The sequence below is a fragment of the Anas acuta genome, chromosome 1 (genome assembly GCF_963932015.1).
Source record: "Anas acuta chromosome 1, bAnaAcu1.1, whole genome shotgun sequence".
NCBI lineage: Eukaryota > Metazoa > Chordata > Aves > Anseriformes > Anatidae > Anas > Anas acuta.
Genome location: NC_088979.1, coordinates 141,287,866 through 141,306,405, shown reverse-complemented (window position 1 = coordinate 141,306,405; position 18,540 = coordinate 141,287,866). Strand labels below are relative to the sequence as shown.

Genomic DNA, 18,540 nt, shown 5'->3' with positions numbered 1-18,540 from the left:
ACACTACCAACCTTTGAAATTCATCGCTTCACCTTCCATGTGTTAATAACGTTAGCAATTTGCAACCTCAAAATCCACTTAAAGAATGGGTCATACAACTAGAAAGATGCCATCTTAAATGCAGCTTTTTGGATGGGTTTTCCTCTCTTTCTCCCTCCTTCATTGTCTGAACCTTATTATTTTGGTTTCCTTCCTTTTTTCCCTTCCAACTCAGTCCATTCCATCTCAGTGTTTTCCGTAGTCATTTCCCATCTTTGTGCTTTCAAAGCCTTTCTTTTACTGTCATTCTTTTATTAGTCTTTTTTATGGTTCAGAGCAATGAGAACTAATTTACCATCTGGTAACAATAAGCAGTGTTATTATCAAAAGAGAAACACAGGTATTTCTTGGAAATTATATGAGGGCTGAAATTAAGATACTGTTATAAATTACAGTGTAGAACTTTACCTTGATACCTCTGTAATTTTTTGTAGCAAAAGTCTGCTTTCCCAATTTTAACTTGAGCATCAAAAATTAAGCAGGGAATCAGACTACATCTTCAAAATGGTCCTTTAGAACAATCGTATCTTATGAATAAAAAAAAAAAAAAAAAGGTCTTTTAAGCTCTTATTCAGCTATGCTTTGATTATCACACACATACAAAAAATGAAGGATTGGTCTATATAAGAATGGGAGATAGTTTGAAATCTTGTATTTCAGGAAAGACAAAATATTTTGAAGACACTGACTTAAAAAAAAAAAAAAAGCTACTCTAATGGATTGCATTTCATAAAGGCATATGCATGTAATAGAAAATGTGTGTGCAACTCTGTGTGCTGTATGAATCAGGTTTTGCTGTTCCTAACACGTAAGACTTCTAAAGAAACAGTAAATCAGGTAAACTGAAAACCTCTGTTCATTCTGTAGAACCATGAAGATAATGGCAGATAGGCTTTCTCATTGTTCCAGGTGTACATTTTTAAATGATGGACATGTTTTATATGTTGCGTATATGAATCAGAATGCATGAACATCCTTTACTGCTTTATATACACAAAAAAGATTGCTGCACATCTTTCTTGCTTACAGTGCTTTTAAGTTCTCCATTTGTGACCCGGAACACAAATTACTATTAACACAAACCTTTTGTTTTTCTTCTCTCCCTCTCCCTCTCTCTCTCTCTCTCTCTCTCTCTCTCTCTCTCTCTCCCTTTCTTTTTTTTTCTTTTCTTTTTTTTTCCCCATTCTTGCAGCCATGTTATGCTGCTCATTCAGTTAGAATTAAATTTCTTTGTTTTATGCTGGCTTAGCCTTACAAGGCAACCTTTTTTCGTAGTCCTTTATTTATTTTATGTATAATGTGTCCAAGTCCCTAGCCATGTGTCCTCTCAGTACTAAATCCTTGTTTGCCTTGAAAGGTGTAAAAAAAAAAAAAGAAAAATGAGTATTTGAGCACTCAGATAGATGTTATGCAAGGAGCTGTAGATTTGTTTCTGTAAAAACTTAGGGACAAGATTTCAAGGGTGGGTACATGTCCAACAAATCATTTCATATTTTACTTTTAAGATATATTACCAAATCATCTAGCTGTATGTCACTATCTGTTTCTTCTAATCCTTTTCAGGATTCAAAAATTTCTTCCATGGAGCGTGGCCTCCGGGATTTGGAAGAAGAGATTCAGATGTTGAAGTCAAATGGAGCTCTGAGTACAGAGGAGCGTGAAGAGGAAATGAAGCAAATGGAGGTGTACCGTAGTCATTCCAAATTCATGAAAAATAAGGTATTGAGAAAACTGTGACAGTAGTAAAATAAAATGAGCCTTAAGAAACCGATAGAATAAATCTTAAGGAAAGTACCTGTGATCAGGGTTCCCATTCAAGTTCTGGCAAATAGTCAGAGTTTGTTGTCCTGAGCCAATAAAATACCTTTAAAATAATTAAGAGAATTTTAAAGACAAATTTCAAAATAGCATTATGATAGTTGTTTTATTTCAGAAGTATTTTGTGGTTATGTTTAGACTATTGATAATCCATTATAGTTTCAAGTTTTATTTTGTCTATAGTCTTCGTGGATGTAGTCTATTGAGAGAGAAAAAAAAGTGTGTTTCTTTTTGTGACCTGTTGAATAAATTGTTTTATTATGCAAAGGCTAAAAAGAACATGAACTGTCAGTATAACAGCTTTCCATTATGCTCTTCTTGTAGTGGAGTCAGAATATGAGTAGATCCTACAACAGTGGTCATGCCACTATTAATTTATGCACTTGGGAATATTTGTGCCTCAGGACAAATACAACAGTGAGATATGTTGGTCCTCGGACATAAAGATGAACACTGCAGTGTCAGTGTATGGCCAAAATTGTGCTATAGACAAATATCAATTGCTTCTTTGTTTCTCTCAAAGAAGTGTTTCTCAGTCTTCTAGGTAGGGAACCCTAACATCTTCTAATAAAGATTCAGGCTCCCTTGCACGGTAAATTTAGATTTATTGTCAGTAGCCCTGCTTTTCATAGTAACTTGTGCATACTCCTTAAAAGCAGTGCACAAATCTCTGGAACAGAGGTTGAAAATTGCCATGTCCTGAACAGTTCCAACCTACTGCATTTATTGTGCTTTAAGTTACTTGTCTTATATAAAGAATGCTGGAGAAAGTTTCTTGGAAAATTACTACTTGCCCTAAAGAAGAAACATAAAGTAAGTATATGTTTCTTCCAGTTCCCTCACATCAGCTCACTGATTTACCTCAAGATAACCACATCTATTCTTTTACACTTTCCTCCTTTATCCTACTGTTTTGCTTCTAGGAACTGAAGGACACCCCCTTCCAAATTAGGAATAGGGGAGATGCTTTTCTTCTTTCTATCCTTTTTTTAAAAAAAATATTTCCTTGTTCTTTTTAATTTCTTTTATTCTTTCCTTCCTTTCTTCTTCCCTTATTAGCAACAATTTATTTTTCCTTATCCTCTCCCTCTGTGTTCTTATCGATCTGTCTGTTCAGCTACTTGATTAATTTCTGGGTCTATTCTGTCTACTGCGTCTGCTCATTACTTTTCCTGCAGAAAATTTGTTCCCTTTTGGTAACTATTCGCTCATGAGTCATAACCAGCTCCATTCTTTATATCTTGCTATCCTGCTCTGTTTTTTAAACGCACAAAACTTTATCGGGTTTTCTTTCAATATTGTATTGTATAGTCATATATGACTGTATCTTGATAATTAACTTTTTTTTTCTCTTTACTGCAAAACCTCCCTTTTCCTGTCCTGATTTCCTGATGAATTCCAGTTTCAAAACTGTTGGGTGAAGTGCCCTATATTTGACATATATAAACATAACCATAACTATACATCTTTGTTTCATAACCAAATATTTGTCTGGCAGCCTATGTGAAATCACAGAGACATAAAATTCTGTTTGAGAAGACTTAATGAAGAATAGACGAGAAAATGAGTGACCAGTGTTGATCCTTTTGTTCAGTTCTTTGTCACTTTTAGTTACTTGTTTGAAACAGGCTAACTAGAAGATGGCAAATGATAAATATTTAAAGCATAACAATGTCGTGACAGGTAGAGCAACTGAAGGAAGAGCTAAGTGCCAAAGAGGTTCAAGGGGAGGACCTGAAAAAAAGAGTGGCTGGTCTCCAGGCCGAGGTCTCTGCCGTAAGATTTATTTTTTGTGTGCAGTGGCCATGCACTGGGGCTTTCTAGCTCTCTTGCTTTCGGGGTAACTTTTCTTCTCTTACCTTCCTTAAAACTTTATATAACCATAGAACTAACAGCCTGCTCAGCCCTGTAGCTGCATTTTATTCACGTGGTTTTGGTGTCCATAACATCACTCTTCAACTGAACATTTATATTAGTTCTTTTGCTCGTTTTTTAACGGTATGATTCATTTAATCAGTAACTTATTTTTCTCTATTGAAACAGATTTTCAGAAGCATTCAGCACCCATTCTGGGGCCAGACTTTCAAAGAGATTCACTTTCCCTAGTGGAATAAAAATTATTTATAACATTTCAAAATCATGTGCTGAATCCTCTTAACATTCTTTCACAAGAAAATGGCAGAAATTGGATGCTGAACACTTTTTAAAACTGACTTTTTCATACTAGCAGCATGAACTTAGGCTCTTCCTTTGCTGTGAAGGTAGTGCATTTGCTGAGTGTTCATAATGTCCCATCAAGGAGGTGCGAGAACCCATTACTACCTTAACTTCCTTTGCACTGCATTCTTCCAAAAGAGCTTTAATGCATTTGCAGTGTGGGCTTACTTCTCCGAAACAGGGATTTCTAAATATAATTACGTTGGGGTGCTACTTCAGAACTTTGATGTAAATGAATGTGGTTCTGTTCAGATGAGAACAAATCATCAAAACACAAATATTTAGGGTTAGCATCTCTTCAAAAATGGCCTATTCCAAAGAGAATTTATTTTAAAAAAGAAAGACCAAACTGGGTTGAGAAAGGTTTGCTGTATTTCTAGCAAACCTAGTAATTGAAAAAATCATGTCATTTGAAGTTTTTAAAGAGACTTTTTTACTTAGATACTGCAGAAAACATAACAAGTAGCAGTTTGTATTGTTCCAGTTATTCTGCTGTGCCTAGCTCCACTGTGCCACTGGTTGTATTGGTCAGTAGCTGACAGCACAAGTAGTGCTGTAATACCAATACTTTTGTATCCTCTTGTTTAAATGGATGGTGAAATCATTCTGTGGACATATTTGCTTTTAGTAAAAGTATAAAAAACAACCAATTAATGTCTGAATTAAATGAACAGTCAACTGTCTAATAGTTCTCCAAACTAAATTCTTCATATTCCTTCACATAATTCCATCTTAAAGACAGAGTTTGTGGGGTTGTTTTTTGATATATTTTTTTTTTTAAAGAGATACATGTCCTCCTTCTGCCTCTCCCCTTCTTCCATGTGCCATTTCATATTGGAATACAAGAGTCCTTGATGAAATCTTTTGTTGCTATGTTATTACTCTTTGTTAAAGAACTGTCCATTATTGAAACAGTGTTGTCAAGATAAATTCACATTTACCCAAGCCTTTCAGTAATTTCTAGTAGTACTTGCATTTATTTTGATTTGAAATACAATTTATAGCTTATATCTATTTAATTTTGTTCTTGACACATTCCCAGAAATCCCAATTTTGAGGTGGATGTGTTTTTTTTTTAGTATCACAGAATTTTCAAGCTAAAAAAGGGAAAACTGTTTAGTCTTTAGAGAGATGCCCATCTCTACTGTATGATATGCAAGAGTAATATATTCATATTTTATTCTGAGGTGTATCAAACACAAACCAGAAAGTTGATTATAAACTTGGACAAAATCTACCTTCAGAGTTCCCTGTCCTCTTGAATTAAAAACACATAACTCTTTCTCCAAGTTTACATCAAAATTGTCCTGAATGATCATTGTCCTTAAAATGAGATTTCATCTCATTTTAGTGCTTTACTGTTAAAATTTCATACTGTTTATATTTTTAAATGATAATCCAACCTACATTTGTTAAAATAAATACGAATTTCCATACTGATTTAATTCACTAAATTAAACGTAGGAAACTGCTCTCAGCATCATGTGGTTCCGAAAATGGTTTTAACAGAATCACAGAATAGTTTGGGTTGGAAGGTTCCCAGATCATCCCGCTTTGCCATGGGCAGGGATACCTTCCTGCCCAAAGCCCCATCCAGCCTGGCCTTAAAAACCTCCAGGGATGGGGCAGCCACAGCTTCTCTGGGCAGCCTGTGCCAGGACCTCACTACCCTGATAAGGAAGAATTTCTTTCCAATATCTAATCTAAACCTTCACTCTCTAACTTTAAAATTCTCACTGCAGGCCCTAGTTAAAAATCTCCCTACATTTTTCTTAGAGTATTGAAAGGCTGCAATGAGGTCTCCCTGGAGTCTTCCCTTCTCCAAGCTAAACAGCCCAGTCTCTCTCAGCATTTATTCATAGAAGAGGTGCTCCAGCCCTCTGATCATTGTTATGTTGTTTTGAAGTATATCTGCATCTGCTTTAAGCATCTTTCCTAAATTTAAAGGTGTTTCTTAGATGAGAGAAATCCTAGTTTCCTAAAGAGTGTGAAAAATAAAGGCATCTTTACATACTTTGTAAACATGAGTCTGGATTGAGGATAGAAAAGCTCAGTGGTTTGACATTTGAAAGCAAATGTCATGCTTCTGAAGAGAAACCTGTAGCTATCTCATCTTTTCTGATGCAGCAGGGTAACGGTACGTTCCTGTTACAGTTTTGCTTCATCTTCATTAAAACCTTATCCCTGCTAAGTAACTGGTTTTGGTCAGTCCTTTGAAAGATGGCTAAGAATAGATTGACTCTGTCAAAAAAGAACATCTCTTAAAAAAATGTTATTGCTCTCCTCTCTTTCTCATTGTACCATCTAATCATGACACAATTTTTTGCTGGCTCTCCATTCAAGATAACTGAAGGCTTTAAAATTATTTGAGACAAGTTTAGGGCATAATATTGTTTGTTGGTACTTAAGTGAATTTAACACTATTTTTGAAGCAATGATACAAATTGATCATTATTTTTTCCTTTACCCATCTTTTCTTTCTTTTTCAGATCGGTCAGGTAAAACAGGAGCTGTCACGCAAAGACACAGAGCTGCTAGCCTTGCAGACAAAGCTGGAGACCCTCACAAATCAGTTCTCTGACAGCAAGCAGCATATTGAAGTCCTGAAAGAGTCTCTTACAGCTAAAGAGCAAAGAGCTGCCATTCTGCAAACAGAGGTAAAATGGGCAGTTCTTTATGACTTTCTGTACTTTATGACTTTCTATAGATCAAGAGATGAACAGCATTACTTCTTTTCCTCTTGCTTAGGTTATACAATTCCATAATGATGCGATACTGCTTGTTTTGAGCACATTGTTTCTTTGCTTACATACTTGGGTTCTCTTTCCAGAGCTTTGATGGTAAAGAAAATACGTGTAAGTGAATATATGTACCTGTGGATGAATGTACACTTGTACAATATGCTCCTCTAACATACAGTCAATAATTTTTCCAAGGCACAGCTAAAGTGGAAGTTGCAATGCCTGAGCCAGGGGGAATTATTTTCAGTGATCTCGTATCTAAAAGAGATCAAAGAAAGGAAGTATACAACTTCCTGTGGCTTTACCACTACTATCAGCATGTACGGGAACTCTTGCATGTGAGTCTGTGCTTATACCTGAAATACAGGCTTTCATGCTTTACGAAGCATATTCAAAGATAAAGGAATAATATTTTCGAAACTGATAACAAATTCTTAATAAATTCCCATATTGTGTAAGACGACTGCATATTTAAATATCAAATGAGCAATAAGTAGATATATACATGATATATATATACATAGATATATACATGACTGGACATTCTTGAAAAACAAGCATGACATGTTGAGTGAAGACAGCATTTCAATCCACTGGCGTGGAAAATTGTAGTTATAGGAGAAGTCCAAAAGATGGCGGTCATGCATCAAAAAATCTTTGGGTTGTTACTGCTAAAATAGCAAAAAGCTAAGAGCTATGAAACAGGCATGCAGAAATTTTGTGGCTAAAGCTGGTAGAAAGATTTCATAATACAAGAGTGTGAGAGAATTTATTTGAACTTTTTACCCTCATGTAGCTTTCCTTTAGCCACATTCAGTAACTCTATGGGTGCATGTGGCCTTAGCTATCTGCAGAAATCAAGTTACGCAGCAAACGTCCTTTGATGTTCTAAGATGGCTTTTCTGAGTGTTCTCAGGTTTATGTAAGAGCTGAAATAGTAGTTCCTTTAACACAGTAGTGTTGTAGATATAACAGTGAAAGTCATAAGTAACATCTATAAAGTCATAACAAAAGCATCTATAAAAGTCATAACATAACATCAATAAGCGATCCAAGTCTTACAGGAAAGAGAATATCTTTAGGTATTAAATTTAATTGACATAAGGAAAGAAATGCAAAGAGACCCCACAAAGATAATCTCCAGGTCAAACAAAGACAGCAATTTTAAATTTTAAGCTCAAGTTGAAAATGAAGGTCTCTGTTTAAACTTGACAACCTGACATGGGTAAATAACTTGGATTGACCGAGGAGATAGCAGATGAAGAGCTGTTAAGATTCTCTGGAACAAAAAGAGAAAAGTATGCACTCAAAACCTTCTCTGGTTTATTTTTTAAAATTCATTAAATAAAAACAACAACAACAACCACCCTTTCCTTCCTAGTTTCCTGTTGGCAGTAGAAATAGAGTGAGTTAATTTAAATGACCATTTTAGTTGTGGTTTAATTCTACAAGCTAGAAACCTTAATTTTGCATTTGTTTATATTTGATATTGATACTTTTAGATTACTGTAACTAGGTTCATTGGTATTCATTGGTGTAACTGTGAAAATGTGTTAGTTTACGATCATAAAATCCTTTTTAAATTTCTTCATTATTTTTTGCTAGTCAGGAATGTACCCTGGATTCGCATATGTTTATTTAGGAAAAATAAAAAAAGAATAGAAATTACCTTTTAGAATATTATTGAAAGTAGATACTAGGTAAGCAAACAATTAAAAAAATACAAATAGTAGGTTTCGATCCATTATAATGTTTGAAAGTATTACAAATAAATCACTGAGTATTGTGGCAAACTTGCAAAGCTAGAAAAACATTTCACTTCTTCCTTATATATAGTAAAAAGCACTACTTTTCTGCTCATGACATGAAGTTCCTGGAAGAATTAACTTTTAACAAGTTAAAAGGCTTCAGTAGATTTTATTAAAGTTCATGTCTTAACATTGATTGTCATTATTTCAGCTGTTATGGGAGGTAAATGTATTACTTCAACTAAAATGTGCATAATTTAAATTATTTAAAAACAAAAAGATGTTTTTATATACCCTTGATAGACACTCATGATAGTTATTCAAAACATTTTGATGTCATTTTAGCTGAAGGCCACAGTAGTTTGTTTGTTTGTTTTTCATTTTTACTGTAGAAAATCCTTATGTTCTATTCTCTGATTTGCTGTATTTCTGTATAATCACTGATAATGTCTATTCATCGCTGGTTTCTTCCAAATGGTTTCTCATATAGCACTAGAATGCAAAACCAAATCTCACTTTCTCTGAAACATGAGAACACCTTTAATAATAAAAAGTGCCTGAAAAGAGAGTTTTTCTACTCTCTGCTTTTAGGTTATTCACGTAGTTTGTTTCCATAACTGAAACTTAGCTGAAATAACTGCACTAACAGTGAAGGATGATTTTCTGTCTGTCTTCCTGTCCTTGTCTTTCAGTAAGCAGATGCTGTGGAATTAAAACATTAACAGTAGTGTTTTAGAATGCTTCTATGACAGAGATAAATGGATTATGGAGTTGTGAATGATGTCACTTCTCTAGAAGAGTAGTTCAAATACAGCCTAGGGTATTTTCCATAGTAAAATGTAGCAATCTGGCATGGATTGAACACATAAAAAGTGCTGTTGATTAACCAGAGTACTCCTTTGTGTCAGAGTTAAGTTGAATATTTAGAATTATCCATTTATGTTCATGAGAATTTTTATGTAATTCCAAGATATTTATACTTTTTGAAAGGTAATCACATCTATTTCATCCTTGCTGATGTACTTGACAGAAAGCTCAACAATTAAATCACCATGCACATTACCTTTCTTCTGTTTTCAGGAGTGATCCCCTCAAGCATAAGATTGAAACGCATTGATAAAGTACACTGTTGAGATGTTTGTTGCATCCTGCGATGCAACTGTTTCTGAAAGTGTATCTTTCCATAAAATAATTTTCACTAGCAGCAGGGTAGGAGCATGAGATCCTGCTTGGCCTCACTGAGTTGTTGACAGCAGCAGTCAGTGTTAAAATATCTCTAGGCCTTCTCTTTAGACACCTAGAGGAAATTAGGAGGATGAGGAGAGGTACATTCTCTGCCATATATTGGCAGAAATACTTACAAGGAAGAGGTATTTTAAGGTTGTATTTAAATAAGCATTTTGAGGGAAAAGATCCCTTGCCAGTTAGTCTTCTATTAAAAAAAACTGCAGATAGATGAGGAAAAGATGTTAGTAAAATGTCTCAAAGTGCATCTCACACCTGCCATTGCTAGAACTACAAAGAAGAGTGTCCTATTTGTGGGGTGTTTATCTTGAGGGCTATTGGGTGGAGAGGGTATTGTGGTTAACTTTTCAGTTTCTGAAGGAGCCTTTAAAAATAGCTCTAAAAGTGTACAATCCTTTTGTAAATAAAACAAAATGTAAGTATTTATTTTGGATTTTTTCCATATAAAGTTAGTTTTATGTCCCAGTGAGCCCTTTAGCTTAGTTCGTTGCTGGCAGGTATGTGACTTCAATGGGAAGTTAGATTAATCAGTGAGAACTTTCCATTTATATACTGCCCATGCTGGCGTGGTACCGTAACTGGTCTATTCCAGATGGTAAATTCAGATTTATATTCCATAAGAAAATGAATTTGGTCCTCAGGACATATGTTATTTGCTCTGAATGTCTTAATAGAATACAGAATTCTCTACAGTTCTTACTTTAGTGGGGCTTTTACCAGCATTTTGGAATTATAGTAGTAGACTCTCCCAAACCAGAGGCATTTAGGGTGGATCACATTTAATGAGGTGTGTATGAACAGGAGCTGGGTGTCTCCGGCAAGACTTGTTAGCACAGGCCCCATTAAGACCTATGCAGACACCTGCAAACTTTCTCAGTGCACAAAACTGTGTTCACTGTGTTTATTTAATACCATGTACTAGAGATTGTAGAAGAAGAGTTGGAACTGTTTTCTGACCTGAGCAGGCCCTGAAAATTGTAAGTACATCAGTCCTGCCTTGGGCTTAGAGGCCTAGGAAGAACCAAACAGGCTCGGCCCAGTGTGTGTGCCTCAGCTCTGTGAGGTACTCATTCATCTTAGTTGCCCAGATAGCTGGGAGCTGCATGTTCATAAAGAATTCACTTCTACATGCCAGAATGGATGTTGCTGCAATTGGTATAGCAAGTTGAAGAGTCAAATGTAATTTAATTATTAAGATAATCAATGTCAAAAATTGAGAATCAAGTCCTGTGAACTGCCACAGTATGCAAAATCAGCCAGTAAACATAGCTTTTAAGATTTGACTCCTGACCATGCTCTCAGGGAAATAGCTGAACTCATTTTGTGTTTACTGTCTTTCAAACAAATCAAATAGTAAAATATCACTAAAGTGATCCTTTTTAAAGTGTCGTTTTTCACTTCAGGTACTTGGATACTTTATATAGCATTATCCGTGGCAGCATAAAAATAACATTTCACCTCACACACCAAGTATATTTTTATGTCTTCCTTTGTGCATTTCTCAATTATTTCTGTGTTCTGAGTGCTGACATAGATAGGAGAGAATTACTTCAACATCTACCTTATAAAGTAGCTGGCTCTAGTTAGAAGTCAGAGCAAGCTCTTAACACATTTCAGGACTGATACTCCGTCTGTGTCTTTTGCTGCCAACAGTGTAGTAAGAACAACAGAGAATAAACATTTTGAATTTTGCCAATAGAGGGAAATCAGACCTTAGATAAAATGTTTGTGGGATTTTACCTTCTGATGTGACTGAATAGAGCATGGCCTCATTCACAGATCCAAATGACTGGTTCAACCATGGTTTGATCACATGACAGTCAGATGCAAAAACTCACTCAGTCTCAGGAACAGAGTAAAGTATGTTTTTTTTTCTAGGCATCACTGACATCTTCATAAACCCAAATGCAAACCACCAGCATCACAATAATAGCCTGATTGCTGGTGCACACTAGAGATAATGGGAAAAATAAGAAAAAAAATGTGGAACCTAAGTCCTGTTGTCTCAAGCTCCTTGGTCACTTCTGAAAATTTCTGTGGATTTTTGAAAATTTTAATGATTTCCCCAAGCTATAAATTGGTTATTTGCTTCTTAAAGTTAAGACTAATTATAAAGCCCAAGATAAAAAAAAATGGTTTAAGAATAAATTTAGTTTAAATATTATGTAATTTCTTGTGTTAATTCTGGTAATTATTGGAGTTACTAATGTTCTAGTTTTTCTTGGAAATTCAGAATTCTGCATGCTTTATATATGGCTATTAGGAACAGTCATCGAGTATTATTTACTGCTACAGGCAAATTCTGTGATTCTGTGGCTCTTAACACTGTTTTTCGTACATGCTTCTTACAAGGAAGAAATTGAAAAATCTTATGTATGGTACGCAGCTGAAGAGAGGTGCCTGTCTAGGAAGGCTATTGTGTTGAAGGCAGCCAGAAATGTTCTTGTTTTACTAAAGCTTCTTGGGAAATTGGATGGTATGTGCAGGCCAAGTTAGCAAGCACATTGTTATACGAGAAACTAGCAGTTGCCTGAGCTGTGCTGTAAGATTTTACTTGCCATGCGTAATTAAAGACATAGCAGACTATTACTGTGAAAGCAGTTGGGTTATGTCTGGGTTAAGACAACACCATCCAGGACACAGAAGTCAGGAGAAGGGGCGTCAGCACCTCAGTAGCTGTTTGCCTAGTCGTTTCCATGTGCAGAGAAAATCTTAAGCTGGCTTTGTTGAAGTTGGCATCACCTGACTCCCACAGACCTCAATTCTTGTCACTGTGGGAGGATGCCATACATAAACTGAGTTGACATGAATAAACAAGTGCAGTGTTCTGCCAGGAATAGTGTTAAGGTGATGACTGTGTATCCTGCCAGCCTTTGAAAATATTCCTGAAAGTGTTTTCTGTGGTTTCCTAGGCAGGGACCTCACACAAATAAAACCAGGAATGCAATTTACCCCAAACCGTAAGCTAATATAGAGTTCAAAGAGGATAATCAATCAGAAAATGGAAAGCTTTTTGTGGATAAATTTCTGTTTGCAGATGTTCTGTGTTCACGTAATACTTTGCTGTAGACATCTGGAGTGTCTCAAATATTTTGTAACACAAACGTTGAGGGTATATAGATATGCTTGTGAGAGAGATTTTCAGTTTCCCTTCAAGTATGAATGAAAATGACAATTAGTTTTACTATTATATAGCAAATAGGTATATGCAGAGAAGGACATACCTAATCGATCTCTAAATCTGTTTCTTAAAAGAAGGCAAAGTCTGGTCCACCTGCTAAACTTTTCATTACAAACAGTGTCAATTCCATATATCACATTTGGGTAGTACCTGTTCCTGTAATATCACTACAAAATATACTCCATGCACTGCCTGTTGGGTGAGAGGTTAGGAATGTGCTTTTAATAATGTATGTGTAAGTGAGAAGGCTCCAGACATCGAGGTGGCAGCAGGACCGCAGTGCTGATTGGAAGAACAGGGCAGTTCTTTTCCCTCTGGCAAGGACTTGTTGCTCCGTGTAAAAAGAATCAGACAAAACAACAACGGCTTTTGTGGGCGTAACATACTGTAAACGTAGAGCCTTAGAGGCAACTTTTCCATTAGCAAATTGAAATAAAGTGGAATTAGAATAACTCATTAAAACTAAACATTGCTCAAAATGCCGTAAGCAAGTGACTACCTAAACTCTTTCCCTAGCTGGAGTTGTCCTTGTCATCTTTTAACTTCATGTTTCCACTGTGCAGAAGGACCAAGAAATTCAGTAATCACCCTGTTTACTCTGTGTGACTGATGTCCTGTAATGGCTTCAGCTAACAGGAACCAAATCTGATACTGTCAAATAAGATTAGCAGCCAAGCTGGCAGATTTGAGCTTTGTCTGAATGCTGAGTGGATAGGGGTCAGTGGGTTTCTTTTGCTATCTTGAGCAGGTTGCTGGTGTTGGATTTCGTATTCTACAATGGTGTTTGAGATTAGTCTGTGCTCTGTAGTGACCTTTTTTTTCTCATCAAATTTATATTCGGGTAGCTCTGATTCCTTCTCCCATTTCTTTTGTCTTGTGAGCTCTGAGTTTCATTTGTGCAAGAGAACTGTAGAAGGAAAAGCAAAAGCTTCTCAATGTGCAGTTTTGAAGTTTGAGGGTACCTCAGAATTCTCAGTGTTTCTAAGGTTATCGAGACTCTAAGTATGTTTGTGTGTCCAAATTGCATTCACAATATCCTATAGCATGTCATTTGTTCCATTTTATCTTTAATTCAAAGTTGCATCCTACGGAAAAAAAATACTCAAACTGTTTCATTGCTATTTAAACTAAATATTCTTAGCCCTTGTAAAGTAACCTGTGTTTTTATCTGAAGTGGCCACACAGACCTGTGTTTTCATTACCGCCAAGCTGAGGGAATACTTTAATTAAAACCTGAATATGAAGTGACTATTTGGTACTAATAGTAAACATTTGAATCTCTGAACATTAGTAGTGTTTCAAATAAAAGGGTTGATTTTCCTACGCATGAGAGAACCTCTGCAGCTTAGAAGAAACATATTCTTCTGGCCTCTACTTTGAGAGGGGAAAATGCCTAACTTGTATCCTGTAAGACTGAGCTATGTCTGAAGTATAGTTCGAGATACTTCAGGAAGGACCATTAATGTCATATAACTGGGAATTAAAACATGATTGTTTTCAGTGTTTTGTCCCCTTTCTATTTGTAACTTGATAGCACACACTTCCTTGTGGAAGAGCAGTTTATCTTTTTAAAAGTTCTCTCCTTCATTGCTAAACAAACTGTTTCTGTATGTTTGAATCTAGGTGGATGCATTACGCTTACGTCTGGAAGAGAAGGAGACTATGCTAAATAAGAAGACAAAGCAGATTCAGGAGATAGCAGAGGAGAAAGGGACACAAGCAGGAGAGATCCATGACCTGAAGGACATGCTAGAGGTGAAGGAGCGCAAAGTTAACGTTCTTCAGAAGAAGGTAAGATTGTAGACGTCTAAGTCAGATACCCATCTTTGACACAACCTCATTCCTAAGCTTGTCAAGACGTCTGAACTAGAATTTACGTTTTGGATGTTAGTGATTCAGTCTGTTCTCTTAATGAGAAGATGGTGAATGATGAATTTCAATTTAAAGTTTTGAAGAAAAAAAAAAAATCAAAGCAAATGTTCCCTTTCAGTGGGCGCAGGTGCTGCTTCTGGTTCCACTGCACTGTTAAAAAATGCCTGAAGTATTTGTAGGAGGCATGTCTCATGGAAAATCAATCCTTTCACACCAACCACCTTAAAGCTGCACTGATATGAAGCATTGGGTACAGTGTGACTGATACCAGTATGTGAATGAATGAATGAAGGGTTGTCTCAGTAGAAGTAATTAGGATTATTCCTCTGTAATTTACTGAGAAAAATTCAGAAGAATTCAGTAGGTATAACTTTCATTAGAAATACTGTTACATCATACTAAATTCTTCTCAGGAACTTGTAGAAAAGGATAATCAGTGTTAAGACTATCCTACATAGCTTTCTGGATAAGAAAATGTAGACCTTGTCAGTGAAATTAGGGAGGTCTGGGTAAAAAAAAGATGTAGACCCTGTCACAGAAATTAGAGAGGTTTCCTAAAGGACTTAGAATCCTAGGGCAAGGAAAAAAAATATATATATATATATATATAAAATATGTGTATATATATATGAGTTTATGGAATAATTTTTTCTCTGTGTTTGCATTTGTACATAAGATGTTCTTGGATCTTGTTATGCATGTATTAGGCTCTGAATGTGCTTTTTTTTTTTTTTTTTCCCCTAGACGCTTTAGCAATCTGTGGAGTTCTTGTAATTTTAATAGTTCAGAATATTGATTAATTTCTCAAGCCTGGACAATGCCTTTTCTTTGACTATGATCTATATATAAATCATGAAAGTTTAGGTCATGATCAGTTCCATTACAGCCAACTTCATGTGGGAATGGAAGTTCAGTCATGGAGTTTAGCCATATATGTGTAATTAATAATTCTAGAACTGCCTTATTCCCAGTCTTCATGGTCTCACTTTTTGACTTTTTTCATCTTTGTGGTACACTTAAAGACTTCTAATTTTTGTACTGTATTTTCTCTTCGTTTTCAAAATTGGTCATGTACACTCCAAACATTGATTGAGATCCCAGCAGAATTCTTAACCAAGCAGTTGGGAATCATACATTTTTGTAAATGTTAAATGTCAGCAAGGTTATTTTACTTTTGTTTACTCTTACATTGTTGGCTTTTTTTTTCTTATTTGTTCTACTTAACTCTTTAGAATGATCTTTTATTGGTTCATTCATAAGCAGTGCTGAAGGTTCTATTTTTGCTCATTTTCTTTACTTGTACTTCTTGAAACCACTCTAATAATTATTAAGACAGTTTCATCTTGCCTCTTCATGTGGCTACCCTGTTTTTTGAGGTTTGTTTGCTGCTGCTTTCAAGTAAAAGTACTTGATCTCTCCAGATAAGAAAGTGAGATCCCAAACTTTTAGATGTGAAGTTTTTGAGCTCTTGTTTTCCTATATAGCTCAACAAAGGACAATATTACTGTAAAAATAATTTGAGCTGTTTTTGAAAACCTGTCTATGAGCTTCTTAAACAAAGAAACATATACTCTGTCTATAGAAAAATATCTCTTTCCTGCTGCTAACTAGAATCACACACAGATTTGAATTTGCTTTAGCCTTCAAGTTGTTGGAATCATTTTCTTTAACATGAACTGTTAAATTGTTAGGTTTTTAAATCCAAAGATACTGTTTTCAGTATCTATCATTAGCAAACCTAGAATATTTTTATGGAGAATTCAGCTGACAATCCTTGAACCTGAGGTTTTTGAAGCAATATGGAATTTATTTTTGGTTTGTATGGTCCAAGGTAAATACGCATAAATTCAGTCCTTTAAACTTTCAACTGATTTTCTTAATTGTTACTTCAGACCTGAAATCTAAGACTAAGTTTGAGAATCTCTATAGATTGTGCTTTGCACTTTCTTGCATAAAATCTGTTACTTCAAGGTGCTAGAGAAAATTTTGAGCTCTCATTTTATCTGATACATGTCTCTCCTTTTTTTTGACTCTACAGATAGTTATGTCAGCCTTCTGCCTGAAACTTCATAAGCCTGTATCTCCTCTCATGTGAATGTTATTGTCTTAAAGAGGAAAAAAAGATCTATTTTTTTTTACCTTTTTGCATTTCTTAAGTACACATTTTTATTGAAGTGCACAGCCTCTTTTATGCTTTATACATGTGCTTTCAGATCTTCTAGTGGCAGTTCAGAATTTTATTTACATTTAAAAAATATGTAGCCTTTAAACATATTCACGTCCATACAATGACAGTAGTTTTTTTTATTTGTCCCTCTGATTATAAACTGGTAAGTTCAGAAAGATCAGATTTTTAATTGAAGATCTGGATGATCTGGTAGCAGCAGATGTTTCTACTGGCGTAGTTATCTGTTATTAAATGCTTATTTTAAATTTACAGCATGATTTAAATGGTATTTAGGCATTTTAAGTGAATACAGTGAATGATTATGAAAGATGTGTGATACATCTTGTATAGTGTTAAGAAACGTTTTTCTGTGGATTTCTGAAAACAGCAGCAGCATAAAACTACTACTTGCAGTTATGAGGAAGAATGGGGTACAGGTGTTGGCATGTTGAAGGAATGTAACCAGATAAAGTATTTGATTAATAGATACTGTTTAATCAGAATTTACCAACTATTTTTCCTTCAGCATATGGTCAGATTGAGGTTAGTTTTGAAGTGTGTGCTCTCATGAACTAGATTTTGAACTCTAACATATTTTTAATGCTAGGTAAAAAAAAAATAAATTGTTTCAAATACTAAAATCATAAAGACGTTCAAAGAAAAATATTTATTGGAAAATCATTAATTACATGTCATCAATTTAGGAAAAGCTTTTTACTTTCTTTTAAGATTACATAGGTCACCTCTACTAATAACATAGGCATAACCAAATGATGTATGGCTATGCTGTGCATTTGGACTTTTGTTCTTAATTTTTATATTTTCTGTGGCTGTTTTAGATGTGTAATCACCTATTCTGATGACATTGACAAGAAATACTTTGGTATGGTGTCCAAAATTGCATTGTGCTAAATTTCTGCAATTTCCATTGTTGAGACAAAAATTATTTTAAATACACCCTTTAATATTGAGTCTCTGTTTGGGTTCATTGACATAGGTCATTGCCTGGTTTGTTTTATGAACTGTTAGTATCATTCTAGTTCGCCACTTTTATTAATATAATAAAGTATACTTTTTGGTCATTCTGAAATCCAGATGAAGAAAGTAATGTTTACTGGCTGATTAACAAACAAATAAAAGACACAGAAGAAGATTATGAGCAACAAAAATCTGAAAAATTAACATGACAATGGGCATCGCTACTGATACCCAATAGGTACCAATTGCTGAGAAAAACACGTGCTTCATATCTTCGATTGTGGAATCTTTCCAAAATGGGAAGATTCTACAGTGGAGGTGGTTGATAGCATCTTTACTTGAGACTAGAGAAGCAGTAGAAATGCTAGAAATTTGGACATTACAGAAATGGTCTTTATGTCTGAAAATTTCATGCAAAATCTTTGTTTCGTAGAGCTTTGGGATTATTGTTTTTTAATTCATTGAAAATAAGTCTAGCATAAAATCTCATTTTCAGTTGTTAGAAACCCAAATGAGGGGAAAACATCAGAAAAT

The 18,540-nt window shown here is 35.1% G+C and overlaps 1 protein-coding gene across 15 annotated transcripts in view; it reads left to right on the top strand.

The window, feature by feature from the left end:
* Positions 1 to 18,540, top strand: part of ERC1 (ELKS/RAB6-interacting/CAST family member 1) — a 302,166-nt gene that overhangs the window by 79,548 nt on the left and 204,078 nt on the right. For 11 of the 15 annotated variants that reach the window (XM_068661239.1, XM_068661248.1, XM_068661274.1 and 8 more), the window contains 4 exons: positions 1,603 to 1,758; positions 3,541 to 3,624; positions 6,564 to 6,731; positions 14,613 to 14,780. In XM_068661239.1, coding sequence (XP_068517340.1) covers positions 1,603 to 1,758; positions 3,541 to 3,624; positions 6,564 to 6,731; positions 14,613 to 14,780 — 576 coding nt within the window. The remainder of the gene's footprint in view (positions 1 to 1,602; positions 1,759 to 3,540; positions 3,625 to 6,563; positions 6,732 to 14,612; positions 14,781 to 18,540) is intronic. The other 4 variants (XM_068661266.1, XM_068661249.1, XM_068661304.1 and 1 more) reach the window with 1 other exon arrangement.